Source organism: Eriocheir sinensis, chromosome 51, assembly GCF_024679095.1.
Source record: "Eriocheir sinensis breed Jianghai 21 chromosome 51, ASM2467909v1, whole genome shotgun sequence".
NCBI classification, from domain to species: Eukaryota; Metazoa; Arthropoda; class Malacostraca; order Decapoda; family Varunidae; genus Eriocheir; species Eriocheir sinensis.
In genome coordinates, this window is record NC_066559.1 from 10,902,653 (window position 1) to 10,919,973 (window position 17,321).

At 43.6% G+C, this 17,321-nt stretch overlaps 2 protein-coding genes across 2 annotated transcripts; both read left to right on the forward strand.

Annotated features, from left to right (window-relative positions):
- The first annotated feature begins 2,188 nt into the window (after positions 1-2,188).
- Positions 2,189-8,028, forward strand: LOC126982725 (eukaryotic translation initiation factor 3 subunit E-A-like). Its single transcript, XM_050835024.1, has 9 exons — positions 2,189-2,358; positions 3,410-3,577; positions 3,767-3,877; positions 4,270-4,392; positions 4,892-5,084; positions 5,365-5,501; positions 6,140-6,375; positions 7,027-7,261; positions 7,812-8,028. Exons 1-9 carry the CDS (start codon positions 2,269-2,271, stop codon positions 7,836-7,838), a joined length of 1,320 nt encoding a protein of 439 aa, XP_050690981.1. The 5' UTR covers positions 2,189-2,268; the 3' UTR covers positions 7,839-8,028.
- Positions 8,029-10,830: 2,802 nt separating this feature from the next.
- Positions 10,831-16,713, forward strand: LOC126982432 (mucin-2-like). The gene is made up of 3 exons (XM_050834477.1): positions 10,831-10,844; positions 15,473-16,565; positions 16,669-16,713. Exons 1-3 carry the CDS (start codon positions 10,831-10,833, stop codon positions 16,711-16,713), a joined length of 1,152 nt encoding a protein of 383 aa, XP_050690434.1.
- Positions 16,714-17,321: the final 608 nt, after the last annotated feature.

Sequence of the window (17,321 nt, forward strand, 5' to 3'; positions counted from 1 at the left end):
AGACCTTTTTCTTTCTTTTGTCTCAGGAAAGTGCCATAGCCTCCTTGTATTTCCTTGTGACCTACTGAGTGAATGCCTTGTTGCTTGATTGGGTGTGAATCCCCTTACTTCTCCCAGTCATATGGTCTTGCCTCCTGTGATTGCTGGTTGGTTACAAAGCTGCTGTAAATAGAAGTGAAGGCTTAAACATCAGGCAACAGTGTCATGTTACACTAGGTTTTAATTCATCCTCCAGAATTCCTCCCTTTGATGGGAGAACACATTGGCAGGGTGGGTGCATGCCAGTGTGTCCAGATAGAGTGGAGCACATTGAAGGATATTAACACTGTTTTTATCATGAGCTGAGAATTTGCTCAGTATTTCTGGGACTTATCTCATATATGTAGATGTATATTTTGGGGGTCACCTCATATATGTATATTTTTTGCTGTATAGAAATACTGTCCATATTAGTTTTGTTTTTGTATGTATTTTTGAAACTAAATTTTTATACATTTTATGTTTGAAAAATGTACTTGTGCTGAATGTTTTTAAATACTTTATGTATATTGTGTCAATACCATGTAAGTATGATCATTTTTACAAATTGGTCCTCAAGTCTGCTTTTTTATGAGAAGTATGTGTGGCCAATACATGTGAGCCGCCAGGCCGGCCGGTGCACCGCTGCTGGGTGGCCGAGGAGCCTGTGTGGCCGCGCTCACTCGGTGCAATCCTTCATGTCCGTTATCATGGAGCAAGTGAAGCTTTTATTGCCTGGACATATCAAAGTGAATTTTTTTTAAAGTGCATGAGAAGGGACCACAGAGTAGCTGCATCAACCAGTGTGCCAAAGCATTTAACACTGCTTATGATAAATTTGAAGCATTTGACAATGAGACAACCAGCTCCTGTCACTGTTACTTACTTAAAAGGATCACTACTCATGCAGCCACAGTGTTTGGGTCCAGTGAAGTTCATGCCCCCTTGTATCACCAATGCTTGACACTATTTCTTGTATGCACAAATATATATCATCACCAAGGTGTATACAATCACAAATTCATGACCATTGATGGCTAAACACTGGAACAAAACCATACCTCACTCAGCATGGATGTGCACACTGAAGCTAAGGTTTACACAGACACAGTAACATCACTCCAGCACAGCTCCCCCCTCTGTCAAGCTGGTTACTCTCCCCCGCAAGATTCGTTATACTGATGGACACACATTCAGTTCCTGCCCTGGATGTGGGTGATTTTAAGTGCATATGTAGCTACCCAAGAAACGTGGAAAATGCAGTGTGTGAAAAATATATACCATGGAACTGTTTGGCTTGATGGACACACACACACACACACACACACACACACAGCCTTTTGTCCATAGAAACCTTGCCTCTGTGATTCACCTCCGATGGTGTTGAAAAGACATAAAATGGTCCTTAACACTTCTCATGCATACATTTTTAATCCGTATTTTTATTTTTCAAGAGCTTTCTTTGTCATTTTACTGTACCATACCATGTTTCGGAAAAAATAAATATCCGTGACAAAGCAACCACAGCATTTGATTGAAAGGTCTTGGTGTGTGGGATGAGTTTTATTTTGTTATTTTTTGCCTCTGCGCAGAAAATGCCACATCCACGGAGAGTCTGTCCCTGGTGCTATAATGAAAGGGTTAATTTTGTATCGTTTTCTCATGGCCACGTTTTGGAAGTTGACTTTTTACATCAATGAGGGTTTTCTAGTGTTACTACTACTACTACTACTACTACTACTATTACTATATACTTCTACTAATTCTACTACTACTGCTACATCTACGACATGACTCATTCCAGTATTAATAGATGGATCACACATTGCTTCTATTAACGATACATAGATACTACTTAATGCAATATAACATTTATAGTAATCAGGAAGAGACCGATGATGATGATGATGATGACGCAATATTTTTTCACCCTGTGGTCTTTTTTCCCGGTATTGATCATTTATATAACACTAACTAACAATAATATACTGCTGCAATACCATATTTAGTCGTTCATTTACATACTTATATACTGACGAAGCTCTATGTAGGAAAAGAACGTGAACAATAATTTCGGGCCGTATTGCCAGTATTGCTCATATATAACAATGAATAAAAATAATATCCTACAATACCATAATTATTCATTCTTATATTTACATACATGCATATAAAGGTCTCTTGGATAAAAGTAACCCGAGCAATACTTTCGGCCCCGCGCCCGCAGTCTCTCGGCCCCTGTCAGTAAACATGGCGGACTACGACCTCACGTCCAAGCTGGGGCCGTTTTTGGACCGCCATTTGGTGTTCCCGTTGATGGAATTCTTGTCCGTGAAGGGGGTGAGTCGTGGTAGTCATGGTGAAGGTTATAATACCCCTGAACACCGTCTGTGGGGCCTAAAAAGGGGCTGGGCGCGGCGGGGGCTGGGCGGCGTGCGACTCCCTGGAGCGGCCGCCCGGGGAGGGAAAATGTTCCCCGCGCGGTGTTTAGGCCTCGGGGAGGGCTGCTGGCACCGGGTGAAGGCCAGGCCGCCGGGTGCGTGGCCCAGGCGTGGGGAAGCTGGGTTACGTTGCCTGGGTGCAGGGGTCTGGGTCACCATGTGGGAGGGGCCGGGTGGGGGCCCAGGGCAGCGGGTCACCGCGTTGGAGGGGGCGGGGGTAAGGTCGTGGGGGCGGCCTGTTCAGCATGAGAGGCAGGTTGAGGCCGTGGCTGCAGCACCACGACAGCTGTGTACGTGGGGTTATCAAGAGGGGGCAAAGCCCCTCAGTTGTTTATGATAAATGCAGGTGGTTATCAAGATCAAGATCAAGAAGACCCGCTTTGCTATGTGCCGTTGTCACTGTGGCGGTCAGTTGTCCAGGCAGCGGCAGAGTCTGCCTTTCTCAAGGTCTTGTGAAGGCTTAAGTGATTATATTTCCTCATTTTTTGCATGTTTATTGTGAGGATAAGTTATACTTATGTTGAGTTGTAATGTGTTTGATTTAAATTTTTTTTTTTAATAAAATCACTAGATTTTAGGAGGGAGGGAGACAAATTCAGGAAACTAGTTATTTCATGGGAAATAATTAGTACATTAATTGAAAACAGAAAAAATATCAGAAATAAACATCTTTGTGTGCTATTGTGAGACGGGTGAAGTTATAGATATTCATAAAGATCATAATTATGGAATGCAGGAAATTTTTAAATAATTTGCCTCATGCTAATTTTTTCTCGGGTGATATCGTTACTGCTTTTTGCAGATTTTTTTCACATGGTTGTAGGGAAGCCATTAGTCCATATATATACTTATTACTCTACAGGTTTTAGTATTGCTCTATCAGGAAATTTTAGCAGTCTTGTGTTTATAATTCATATCCCCTCAAGTTTGTATTGTGACCTTCTCTCCAGATCTACGATGAAACTGACCTTCAGCGTGCCAAGCTGGAGCTGCTGTCCAGCACCAACATGGTGGACTTCGCCATGGACATCCACACCTCACTTTACCCAGACCAGGTTGTGCCCGCTGAGCTCCCGGAGCGCAGGTCACGGGTCGTCTCAGAGCTGAAGCGGCTGCAGGTGGGTCAGCCTCAATTTTTTTTTTCTTTTTAATTTTTTTACGTTCTATATATTTGGGCATGTATTACTTGAAGCCTTACTGTACCTCTATTTATGTTCTACTCTTCAAGAAAGACATGGTGATAGCCATATGATTTAAGCATAATATCACAGCATCTAGCACTAAGTTGATTATCTCTCTTCCACCAGACGGAGACGGAGCCCATCTTCAAGATCTTCAGTGACAACGAGGTCCAGAAGCAGCTCCAGAACTCCCGGGACCACCGCACACTCATGCAGTTCCTTGTAGACAACCACGATGTAGGTCACCACTTGGCTTGGGGGGTCTCTCAAGCAAACTCTAGCTGTTGATACTCCTTGAATAGTTTGTCAGTCGTAATCTAGCCGCTGATTCTCCTTCAATATCTGATCATCCTTGTAAACTAGGTGTTGATACTCATTAAATATTTGGTCACCTATATAATCTAGCTGATGATACTCCTTAAATATTTCTTCACCCTCATAAATAGAGTGCCTCCTAAGTCATTTTTCAGCGATTTCCAATTTGTGGCACGATCATTTTTTTATAATTTTGCAGAGCACCTTTTGGTATAGTTACCTTTGTCATTCATTCTAGGTTGTGGTGTTTAGACATGAAAATAACTGTAGGTATAATGATGTTTGACTCATACTCACTCATTTATCACTCACAGTTCCGCCCAGAGATGTTGGACACCCTATACTCGTTTGCCAAGTTCCAGTACGAGTGCGGCAACTACTCTGGCGCAGCAGATTACCTGTACCTCCATCGTGGCCTCGTGCCAATCAGTGACAAGGTACAGCACATTCCTCCACCTGTTTTGAAAGCCTCTTTGGTACAGCACATTTCTCCACTTGTTATAAATGCCTCTGTACTTACTTACCTGTGTGGTTTTGTTCTGTTCTAGTGGCTGCTCTCCATTCTGCTCAATTCTTACTCCTTAGCTACCTCTGTTCAGGGCCAAGGTTGGTAGGTTGAGTGTGAGTCTGGTGCCCATCAATAACAAGCCTCTTTACCTGCTAGCTGGTGTTGGCCTTATTCTCATGATGGTGACTTTAAATTCTGGTTAATCATCAGCAGCCTCTCAGTCCAGCCCCAGGATCTGTTGTTGGTCTTTCTGTATAACTTCATCATGCTTTCTTTAGTCTGTCAAGTTTACCCTTAAGTACTATCAATCTCCTTTTCACTACATAATTTCTATAACAATAAGCCTAATAATAAACATAACTCCCACATAATATTCCCTTGTATCACACATTTTATCATACATCATTCTGTCATTTTTCTCATCCCAGAACTTCCTGAATGGGCTGTGGGGGAAGCTTGCCTCGGAGATCCTGACGCAGAACTGGGAGAACGCCCTCGAAGATCTGAACCGCCTCAAAGAGTTCATTGAGAGCAACATGACCACCTCGCCGCTGCAGGCCCTCCAGCAGCGCACATGGCTCATACACTGGTCACTCTTCGTCTTCTTCAACCACCCCAAAGGTAGGCCAGGAGGGATTGATTGGTTTGTTTATTTTCTACATCCTGGGTTGCCATTCTGTTACTCTGGCTGTGTGTGTGTGTGTTTTGTTTTGTCAGGAAAGGAGGCAGCTACAGAAAAAAATATGTAATGATTCAAAAAGAGAGAAAGCAAAAAAGCCTGCTGGTTCTTCTGCATACAGTACGTAGCAAAGGATTGTAAAAAATGTATAAAAAGTAGTGTTCTGAGTTTTCAATTATTTTGGTCTTGCAATGTTGGGTGATTTTCCTTGTTTTGTTTCAGGCCGCGAGTTGATCATCGAGATGTTCCTGTACCAGCAGCCATACCTCAACGCCCTGCAGACCATGTGTCCCCATGTGCTGCGCTACCTGGCGACGGCCGTGGTCATCAACAAGAACAGCAGGAGGGCTGCCATGAAGGTCAGTTGTGTTTGATCTCTTGTAGCACCAGGCACGAAGGTGTTATGAAGATGGGGTGATGACCATAATAATAGTATTTTATGGGGATGAATATTGTGTTTGATAGCTATAATGTGAGGGTGGTAGTGACAATTCTTGTCAGGATTTTTTTTGTCCTCTCCTTTTTATTATTCTCACTTTACAGTCACTTATTTTTTTGTATCTGTCTGCTCATTGAGGGGCTATTTAGGTCTATATCAAACTTTTATTTTCCCTTGATTCCTTTTCACAGATCTCAATGATGATGATAATAATAATAATAATAATAATAATAATAATAATAATAATAATAATAATAATAATAATTGGAACCCACACTTCTATGTTTACACCAACAGTCTTATCATTGATTAGACATTGTTTGGGTCTCTGACAATCTTTTATTTTCCCTTGATGCCTTTACATGAACCTCAATAATGATAATAATTTGAACACACACACACTTTTGTATTTATTCCAACAGTTTTCTCTCATCAAGTAGACTATTTGGGTCAGTTTTTGGTTTTCCCTTGACGCGCTTCTCACGGATCTCAGTGTCAATAATGATAATAATTGTAACACTCCTTTCTGTATTCACATGGACCATCTTCTCCCTGCAGGACCTGGTGAAGGTGATCCAGCAGGAGAGCTACACCTACAAGGACCCCATCACAGAGTTCCTGGCCCATCTCTACGTTGACTTTGACTTCGACGCTGCCCAGGAGAAGCTGCAGCAGTGCGCTGCCGTGCTGGAGAACGACTTCTTCCTGGTGGCCTGTCAGAACGACTTCATTGAGAACGCGCGACTTATGATCTTCGAGCTCTTCTGCAGAATCCATCAGTGCATCAGTATAAAGTGAGTTACCGTTGATTGATTGTCTTTATTGTTGGCAAGGTGCTGTATTTCCTTAAGCTTGTCCATCCATCCTTATCACTACAAAAAAGGGAGTAAGAGGCCATTGGTTATGTTAGTTGTTTCTATAGTGTAGGGTTTTCTATAGCTTGTCCCTCCTCAACCCACTTTCATCTATTCTTATTACCACAAAAATTGTAGTGAGAATAATAGTAAAAAATTATTAAGTATATAGAAAAATCTACTGTCCTTATTATGGTGCAGTAAACTTTATGCTTTGACAAGTCATCACTGATTAGTGGATGGGTAGTAGGCTTCCAGGAGACACCAGTCCACGTAGAATTGGCTTCCTGTAATTGGTATAACAGTTGCAGGAGGTAACTTGATTTCCTTTTCTCTGGACAGATAAATACATGTTGAAAAGTTTGTGTTTATACTTAAACCACCATTTGGGGTCCCTTTACCCACATCGTCCATAATAAGAATCAAGACACCTCTTCATCCTAAACAGACCCTCTTCTGGGCACTCAATTCTGTATGCTTAGTGGGCCTTTTTTTGTTATTGTTTTCTGTTTTCACTCTTGAGCTGCTTTCTATTTTACTGTAATGAAAATAATAATAAAAGATAACACAGTATTACCTTCTACCTCGCAGCATGCTCGCCGACAAACTGAACATGAGCCCCAAGGAAGCCGAGCGGTGGATCGTCAACCTCATCCGACAGGCCAAACTGGACGCCAAGATAGACTCCCAGCAGGGCCACGTGGTGATGGGCACGCAGGCTGTCTCGCCGTACCAGCAGCTCATCGAGAAGACCAAGACCCTCAGCTTCCGCACACAAATGCTGTCTATTAATGTGGAGAAGAAGGCCACCGCAAGATACAGCGAGGTGGGTGTGGGGACAGGTTCTTTATGGGAAGGGACAGAGCTTACATAGGGTTTAAATATTGAATGGTGGTTTTTGTATTGACCCTCTTCTGGTTATTCTATTTATCATTTCTAGGAGCATTGCCAGCAGTATTTTTTTTTTATTTATTTAAAAAAATTTTTTTTTTTGAGGGGTCTTTTTTTCTTGTTTTCCCATTTTTAGCTTCTCAATTTTCTTCCCTTTTTACTTTTACTTTTTTCATATTTTCTTTTGAGGTGCCATCTTTTTATATACAAAAGAAAAGAATTGTAAGCTCTTCCATTTCATTATTCTTATACCTTAAAAGACATGGAATAATTTAAAGATCAAATTATATCAGTCAGAAAGCAAATGTATGTATGTATATGATTTATTATTATTACTACTTCCATTATAGTAGAAAGCTTTACCTTTACAGTATTTCCTCAGACCTTAAAAGGCATAGACTAATAGAGATGAAAATGATATAAAACAGAAAATAAATGTGTGTGTGTGAATTCTTATTATTGCTATTTTCATTATTTTTTCACAGGGGCCGAGCTGGGCTGTCCAAAGCTAGTGGCATCCCTTGTCTAGCAAAGAGCCCCCAGCCACCACTGCAAGATCTTATACAGCAGCAGCAGCAGCAGTAGCAGGAGGGAATAAAAAAAAGAAAAAAAAAGGGTGGGTAGACCAAGATATCATCAGACTCCAACTTGACTAACGTGTATTTGTATTTGTACCATTCAAATAAACATCACAGTGTATAATGATTGATATGCTTCACTTCCATACTTGAAAACACGGGTAAAGATCAGGGTGGTTGTAGATGTAGTGGGTTGTAGGTGTAGATGGGTAGTAGGTTGTAGTTGGGTAGTAGAACGTAGTTGTAGTGAAGGGCGTAGCTGTGTAGTGTAGTGGGTTGTGGTTGTTGTATCATGAGTAGTAGTTGGTTGTATTTTCGGTTGTGTAATAGCCTAATAGGTTGTAGTTGGGTAATAGTGTGTAGGTGAAGTGAAGGGTGTAGCTATGTAGTGTAGTGGGTTGTTGCTGTATAGTGAGTGGTAACTGTAGTGGTAGTTATAGTGTAATTTTAGCCAGCCACGTCCATCATATCAAAGGACTGCAATCTCTAGGGTTAGGAGACAGGTATACTAGCAGTTTATTTATTATTATCACCATTTTAAGCCCAGGATATATATGCAGTGATCTATTTCTGCCCAATATACCTGTACGTATTTAATTTTACCCATTATATATGCATTGAATCAGAAGTGTCCTGTTGGTGTAGTGATGGGTTACAAAACTGTTATTGGTCAAAGCAGGGCCTCTCAGCACATGATCCACAAACCTCTTGTAGGACCGTGAATGGGTTTTGGGGTCTTTAAATTTGGTGCATAAGTCAACTTCTATAACTTCCTGACTTCATGTAAATTATGTATATAGGATTTGTAGCTTACTGAAGATAGGCAAGTGTGTGATGTAATAGAACATGCCAGGCAACATGGTACAGTCAACAGGATATGACTTACAGTACAGCATCCGATCAACAAGTCAAGTGGCTTTTAGTAGATTTCCAAACGAGTGCATCACCTGGAGAAAAAAAAAAAGTTAACTGGTGTGTCAGTGGGCCGGGTAGCTGCGGGGGTAATTTTTTTTTCGTAACTGAGAGGTTTTCTAGTTCAATCCCAGCTCACGGCCGTTCTGGATGAGAGGGCACCGCGGTATTGTAACTGGCAGAGATTTTTAAGTCTTAACTATCTACTTGCGGGAAATGAGGGGGGGTGGGGGTGGAATCATTGATCACCTTTTAACTACTGTGCGTGAGGGAAGTATTGTTGGGTCGTGTTACAAGTGCTGGGGTGCATATAGTCCCAGGTCTTTCTCTGCCTCTGTGGTGGATAGTGGAGTGTCCCCCATGTGGTATTGGTGTGCTGGATATCCTCTCCCAAGGTGCAGGACTTTACATTTTTCCTCATTGAATTGTAGCAGCCACTTTTTGTTCCATTCCTGTAGCTTGGTGAGGTCTTCTTGTAGGAAATCCGCGGTCAAGGGGTTGAGTACAATCCATCATCGGTGACTTCAATGCTCCTCACGCAGGGAACTGAAAATTGGAAAACTCTATATAGGTCGGTATTGTCAGACGCTTTCGGGTTTCACATCAATTATTTCCAAAGTCCAGAAGTAGATCAGTCGGGTTCTTATGTGTGGTATTTTTGGTTCATGGTACAGAGGAAGGGTCATACCACGAGGGTCAGAAAACTGTCCCTGGAAATGCCCACAGCTCCTACGAAAACCTTGTCAAATATGTGTGCTTGCTTGCGGGACGAAATGTTTTATAATACGACCCTAAGTTACATGAAGAGGGAAAGAAACAAGTTGATGAAATAGATGACCACGCAGAAATAGTTATGAATACTCTATCGATAGGTGCGGGAGGGAGGAAAATGCACCTGGCTTAACACAACAGACGCCACAGAGGGTTATATTTTTAAACATTTCTACGCCCAAGCACACAAATCTTACAAGGCTTTCGTAGGAGTTTCGGGCATTTCCAAGGGTAGTTTAATGACTGGTGGTAGTTTGACCATTCTGTACCTTAAACCTAAAAGAAAAAGAAAACTCATTAGAATCCGATTAATCTCCTCTTTGGCATTTGGCATTTGGCATGTGATAAGCGGAACTTCGAAGTCAAACACCCTCTCCCACGACCACGCCTATTAGAACAGACGTGCTAATGAACTAAAGGTGTGGGAGGAGGAGGAGGAAGCAGAGGCGAGAGGCGTGAAGGCAGAAAAATGGCCACGCGACAAAAGTGTGTGTGTGTGTGTGTGAGGGAGGGAGGGACCGTTCATCAGTGCTACCGGTCTCACTCTTCCACAAGGCGTCACGCTGGCCATTTACCGCTTCTCTTCTCCTCCACCTTCGCCGCCGCCGCCAACTGACCAACATTCTTATAACTGTTACAATAATAGAGACGCACCGCCGTAAGGAGTGTTCATTGCTGTTTGGTTGTTATTTCGTTTTTACTAGTGTGTGAAATCCTGATACTCGTGGCTACTGTGCTTGAAAAACTCTGAAACGAAGCTCTGAACGAAGAAACTGACTATACCAACTTTGAAACGAAGATTAGAAGGAAAAAAAGACATTACCTGCTCTGAAACGAAGCTTAGAAGGAAAAAAAGACATTACCAACTCTGAAACGAAGCTTAGAAGGAAAAAAAGACATTACCAACTCTGAAACGAAGCTTAGAAGGAAAAAAAGACATTACCAACTCTGAAACGAAGCTTAGAAGGAAAAAAAAAGATATTACCAACTTTGAAACGAAGCTTAGAACGAAGAAAGACAAAGCCGATAAGCTACTGTGATCGAAAAACTCTGAAACGAAGCTTAAAATGAAGAAAGACAATACCACCATGCTTGTTTTATGAGTTATGTAGATACTTGTGAAAATTGAAGTCACTCCCATATCACTCGTCCGTCGCAGTGAGCTAAAAAAAAAAGTTTATAAGTTGAAAAATCGCATTATTGTTAATATGTTCTAGCGAGGACCGGCGCCGTGCAACACGTCATGGGTACTGCCAGGTGAGTTGATGAAAGAGAGAGAGAGAGAGAGAGAGAGAGAGAGAGAGAGAGAGAGAGAGAGAGAGAGAGAGAGAGAAACGCAAGTGTACAGAGATTAGATGTGTTCTGTGTCTGCCCGCGCCACTCCTAAGTTGTGTTCATTTTAATAGGTATTGCCACGGAGGATCTAATAGGTAGCCAAGGCCCCCATAGCAAGCTTGACAAATTATCGTATTCACTACATTGTATTTATCGTTTTTTGACGGGACACTTAACTATTGCAATAAGACCAATTAATTAACCATTTTAACGAGAAATATAAGTGAATCTAGTTATCGAGGTGGAGGAGACGGTTTTTAGGTCGGAAATAGATAAATATAAGACGCAGCTTTGCCCCACAGCCTACAGTTGGCCCTCGTCATGGACTTTCCCTTATGGAACTGAGAGAAAAAATATAATGTAGTGCAATTTGATAAAGCGAATAATTCTGTAAGGGCACAGGGCCTCCTCACATGTATATTAAGGGGCATACGCTTAAGCTGCGCGTAGCCTAGGTGCTCATATCCATTACATTAACCCAGTACCCTCTCCTCCCCCCCTCCGATACCCTACGCCCCTGTCCACCCAGCAGTGAATGGGTACCAGGTATTAATCGGGGGTTGTGTCCCGTCTCCTGGGATCTGTTACCTTCTCCTATAATTCCTTCCCCCTCCTGTCTCTCTCCGGCATATGACCACAGATGTTGCGCCGACTAAACGAAACTTTCCAACTTTTTCCTCTCCCCCCCCCCCCCGCCCCTCCTCCTCACAGCAAAGGGAAAAAAGGAAAGAAAATATCGATCTTAGGTAAATGAAACCCGATACATTATCAAAAATCAAAGAATATATATCAGCAATTAATTTCGACAGTCAACCATTATATCACACACACACACACACACACACACACACACACACACAAGACAATCACTCCCATCTCAATCAGTGTCTTCGAAATTCCTGACTCCGTTCTCACACCCACGCTCTGATAATGGCTGCAATAGCTTGTCGATGTGTCGCCTGAGCTGTGACTGAAGGAGGAGGAGGAAGAGGAGGAGCAGAATGAAGAGGAAAGGAAAGGAGCAGTATATATAAAGGGATATCAATCAGAAGAGTAAAGGAGGCGAAGGAGGAGGGAGAGGAGAGCAGTAATGGGATGTGAATCAGAAGAGGAATGGAGGCAGATTAAAGGCGGGGGAAGAGGGAAAGAAAGGAGATGTTAACAAAAATAGGAATCAGAGAAGTAGAATGAAAGAGGAAGCGATGGAGGAGGAGGGAAATAAAGGAGTAGTAAAAGAAACTGGAATAATCAGAAGAGTTAATTAAAAGAGGATGCAATTTTGTGTTGGTAACGGTGCATGGTAGTGGTGGTGGTGGTGTTAGACTTATATTAGCTTTGGTACTATTTTGGTACTAAATGTGTTTAGTCCGCTCATCAAAACACATTACCGGGGAAAAAGGAAAGACTACGGGCAAATAATATATTAGAGATTGATAAACAGATAAATACACATCATCATCATATCAGTAGGCTATCTATGTGCATGTGTAGTAGTAGTCGGCTAGTAGTAGTGGTAGTAGTAGTAGTAGTAGTAATAGGCGGAAGAGGAGGAGGAGTCGTGGTAGTGTTAACAGGATGAGGAGCTAGGAAGGGATTCTGTATAAGAGCAGACTGAAGGGAGATCGTGATAAGAATTAAGATGGTCGTCGTATACTCTGTCATATTGTTTGTTTTGTTGTTGTTGTTCTTGTGGTTGAGGAAAAAATAAGAAGCTGCATTAGTTATTTACAGTCAGCCTACTTTTCACGCCACCACCATCGCCAGCAGCAAGGTGACACATGCACGGAGCAGCGGCAGTTTCTTCCTCGCTCCACGGTCGGGCGCGCCAACCCTTAATTTCCTCGGCGCCGGCATCGTTGCGCGGCGGTTCGCTTCCTCGATGATTGGTGGCATCGAGGAAGATCAAACTGAAGAAATCACGGGGGAAAAAAAAGATAGATGGATGCCTTTGCTGTGAACTAGTGCGTACGTGTGTGTGTGTTCCTCTGACCCTGTTGTTGAGGTTGCTGATGATGAAGGAGACGAAGAGGAAGGAGAGAAAGAAGTAGAAATTCCAGGAGATTGAAAGAAATGTAATGTGTGTGTTCTGCTGACCTTGTTGAAGAAGACGAAGAGGAAGAAGAAAAAGAAGTAGAAATTGCAGGAGATTGAAAGAAATGTAATGTGTGTGTTCTGCTGACCTTGTTGAAGAACACGAAGAGGAAGAAGAAAAAGAAGTAGAAGTTGCAGGAGATTGAAAGAAATGTAATGTGCGTGTTCTGCTGACCTTGTTGAAGAAGAAGAAGACGAAGAGGAAGAAGAAAAAGAAGAAACTGCGGGCGATTAAAATAAATATAATGTGTGTGTTCTGACCTTGCTGAAGAAGAAGAAAATGAAAAGGAAGAAGAAAAAGACGAAGAAAATAAACACAAATTAAAAGAAATGCATAATCTTCATGTATTTTTATATTAATTGGAATTGACTTTTGATCATCATCATTATAATCTCCCCACTTGTTTTGTTGTTGTTGTTGTTGTTGTTGTTGTTGTTGTTGTTGTTGTCCCTTTCTCCATCTCCCTCGTTTTCTTCTCTTTTTTCCTCCTCAGTTTCCTTTCTTTTTCTCGTTTTCTCTATCTTTTTCTTTTTTTCTTCTCGTTTTCCTTCTTTCTTTCTTTCTTTCTTTATTTATTTCCTTTTCATCCATTCATTCATTCATTCTTTCTTCCTTTATTTTGTTGTTTCAGTCTTTCCTTCCTTCCTTGCTTCATTCATTCATTTATTCATTCATCTATTCTTCCTTTCTTCCTTTCTTTCTTTCTTTTTCTCTTCCACTTCCTTTCTTTGTTTCTTTCTTCCTTTCTTTCTTCCTTTCCTTCCTTTCCTTCCTTCCTTCTTTCCTTCCTTCCTTCATTCATTCATTCTTTCCCTCCTTCCTTCCTTTCCTTCCTTCCTTCCTTCCTTCCTTCCATCCTTAACCCGGAAAGCATCATACATCACCCAGCCAACCAGGCGTCACACGTACCCGATATCTTGAACCTTCTTATTTCCTTTGCTGTTACATCGAGACACTTATTAATGTTCTTCCTCGGTTAGCGTGACACCAAGTTGAAAGAGAAAAAAAAAGGCATGGGAGCGTAACGTGTGTGTGTGTGTGTGTGTGTGTGTGTGTGTGTGTGTGTGTGATCTTTCTTAATTACACTTCCACATAATTGAGTCAAGTTCGTAGTAAATATTCCGACTTTTGAAACTTTTTATCTTTTTTTTTTTTAACTCTATGACTCTTTTTAATACACAACTTCTTCCTCTATAGTGTATTCGATAATTATATCCACCCAACAACAACAACAACAACAACAACAAAAACAACCGCTTCCGTGATTCACAAATTCTCCGAGCATTAAGGGATTTGCGAGTCATAAGCCCACTATTACATACTAACAAATGTGTGTGTGTGTGTGTGTGTGTGTGTGTGTGTGTGTGTGTGTGTGTGTGTGTGTCCTTCTTTCTTTCATCTCATGTTTGCATTTTACAGAAGTACTACGCGTAAGACACATAAGCACCCACAAATAAATAAATAAATACATAAATAAATAAACAAATAAACATAGCAGGAAAACATCGGCGTAACACAACGAACTCGAAGACGTTATAGTGTTAGGTAATGGTGGAGGCGATAACGAAGACATTACGGCGATGACTATTGTTACGGAAGGCAGCAGACGGTGGCGCCAAGTCCAGCCATGCACGGCCCCACTCCAGTCCCCCTCCACCGCCTCGAAACAGTTATTTTCAGGCTGTATCACCACTTCGCCCCTCCCCTTCTCTCCTCCTCCTCTCCTCTCCTCGCCGCTACCTGGTTATCATCCCCCGTTTACGCCGCCTTGTCGCACCTCACACCGCATGACTGTTATTAAGGAAGTTACGTATATTACATGAATGGGTCTAGACTACTGTGGTGTTCGTGGTAGTGGTGGTGTTGGTATAAGGAAGGAAGGTAGAGGGGAACACACACACACACACACACACACACACACACACCTATCTACCTAGTTTTTCTACATCAGCGGTCCCCAAACTTTTCCAGACTCGCGTTCTCTTATAGCTCCCAGGTGAGTTCCCAGCACCCTTTCCCACTTCGAATTCGGACTACGTAACAAAACAATTAACCCATGCCCTAATTTATCATTCTTATTTCAATTTTAATATCTATAAGGCAGACGTGTTCCTTTAGCTTAGCCTTGGTGTTAGGGGCATAGCTTTTGTCATTCAGATCTTGTAAGTTGTTAATGTCTCCTAACGTCACCCTGCCACCTCCCTACCGCCCCGTTTTTCATCGCCGACCCCCAGATCTTTCCACCGCTCCCATACACAAGAATAACCGATCGTCCTTTGCTTTGCAGGGAAGGAGGCAGCATGTCGACTAGACGATGGACAGGAGCTGAAGTGACACTGTTCCTACTTCTTATGGGGGCAGCTAATGTCCTCGCTGGCGGCCCTTTGGTGGAGGCCGGTAGAACCAACATCGACGGAGACTATGGGAGACGAACTGATGCTCCATATGTCCCTGCCAGTCCCTTCCACAAGAACAGCAGAGTTATTATCAACAGGGACCACGGGAAGGGAACCGAGGAACCACAATACGTCCCTGCACTCAGCCCCCTCCAAAAGAACAGCAGAGTCATTATCAACTGGGACAATGGGAGGACGCGAACCGAGGCACCGTTTGATCTTGGCCGCGAGAATGGCAGCGTCAGCGGTGGCCACGGAAGGCAAACCGAGGGACAGGAATGGGATCTCGACGCCGGGAACTTCAACTCTCCCCGCGTGGACAAGTCTCGGCCGTTCGTCCCTTTCAATAGCCTGACATACTCCACAGACTCCTCCTCTGAGTCCTCCCCTTTGTTCACGTGGGTCCCGGCAGCCAATGACAACATACGCTTGCAGATTGCCAACAGTAAACTGGCGGGAGTGAAGTCTGAGGTCCTCAACAAGCCGGTTCCTGCACCACCAGCCGCTCCGACGAAGATGCGACCCTCGACTCCTCCGGCCAAGACCTCACCGGCGGAGCTACGTAACAAAACTCGTCCTGGTGGGTCTTTGCAGCGTCTAAACAACACTGAACCTCCTCAACCATCCACTACAGCCTCTCAACCACCCCATACAGCCTCCACTCCCGTCCTGCCTCCCCCTAAGACCTCACAGGCAGAGCGAAGCAACAAAACAAAGGCCACGACTCTCAGCTCGCATCAGACCATTGACACGTACACGCAGACGACACTCCTGCCTGACTCAAACACGAACACAACACAGAACTCCAGCAGGGAAGGAGCAGAAGAGCCTCAACTCCTTACCCCGTTGCCCGATCCTTCTTCTAACGTAAAGCCTTCTTCTCCCACCACCGCCATTACCACGAACACAGCACCGCCTTTGGACACACGGACCTCCGTCAACTCTAGCAAGGAAGTGACAGAAGACCCTCAGCCTCTTACTCCGATACCCGAGACTCCTAATGTAAAGACTTCTTCGCCTCCTGATGCGAGTTTGGTTTCAAGTATTAGTGTGGAAAGGACTACCACAAGTCAACCTTCCACCTCCTCTATGTCTTCCACCCCCTCCAAGCCTTCCACCCTCTCCAACCCTCCACCCAAGCCAGTCAAGCCTCAGGTCTCGTCAACTCTGTCAACCCGGCCTGCTTTGACCACCACCACCACCACCACCACCGCCACCACCACCACGCCCTCTCCACCTCCTCCAACATCACCTCCAGCACCACCTATCAACCCTCACCCGACGCAATCATCACCACTGTTAACTAGATCTACACCACCATCACCACCACCACCACCTCCTCCAGTACCATTATCAACACCAGTCAAACCATCTGCATCACCACCAGCCAGTTCTCAGTCAACACCACCATCACCACCTGCAACACCATTTTCAATACCGCTACTGACATCACTTACCAGACCACCTCCATCACCACCACCATCATTACCAACCACCACCACTCGCTCTTCAATACCACCAACCCGCTCCTCTTCAACTCCTCCTACAACACCACCAACAAGACCTTCTTCAGCACCACCACCACCCACCCCACCACCACCATCACCACCACCACCAACAACAACACCATCAACACCACCACCACCACCACCACCAACAACAACAACAAGACCATCACTACCACCATCATCATCACCACCGCCCACACAACCACCACCACCACCTACCACCCCACCCTCAACCCCTCAACCCACCACCACCACCTCCACCAGATCGCCTTCCTCCCCGCCAACCACCCCATCAGAGACCTTCCCCACATTATCCACCCTTAGACCACCGCTTCTTCAGGCAGCACAACCCACTGCCCCGCCTCCTCCTGCAGTCACGTGGTACCCTCCCTCTCAGATCTTC

Bases quoted from the DNA above. Each gene is read 5' to 3' on its own strand.
- LOC126982432 (XM_050834477.1), top strand. The intron at 16,566-16,668 runs GTCTCGTCAACT...CATCACCTCCAG, and splicing joins CCAAGCCAGTCAAGCCTCAG to CACCACCTATCAACCCTCAC.
- LOC126982725 (XM_050835024.1), top strand. From the start codon at position 2,269: ATGGCGGACTACGACCTCACGTCCAAGCTGGGGCCGTTTTTGGACCGC. The intron at 2,359-3,409 runs GTGAGTCGTGGT...CCTTCTCTCCAG, and splicing joins AATTCTTGTCCGTGAAGGGG to ATCTACGATGAAACTGACCT. The intron at 7,262-7,811 runs GTGGGTGTGGGG...ATTTTTTCACAG, and splicing joins CCACCGCAAGATACAGCGAG to GGGCCGAGCTGGGCTGTCCA.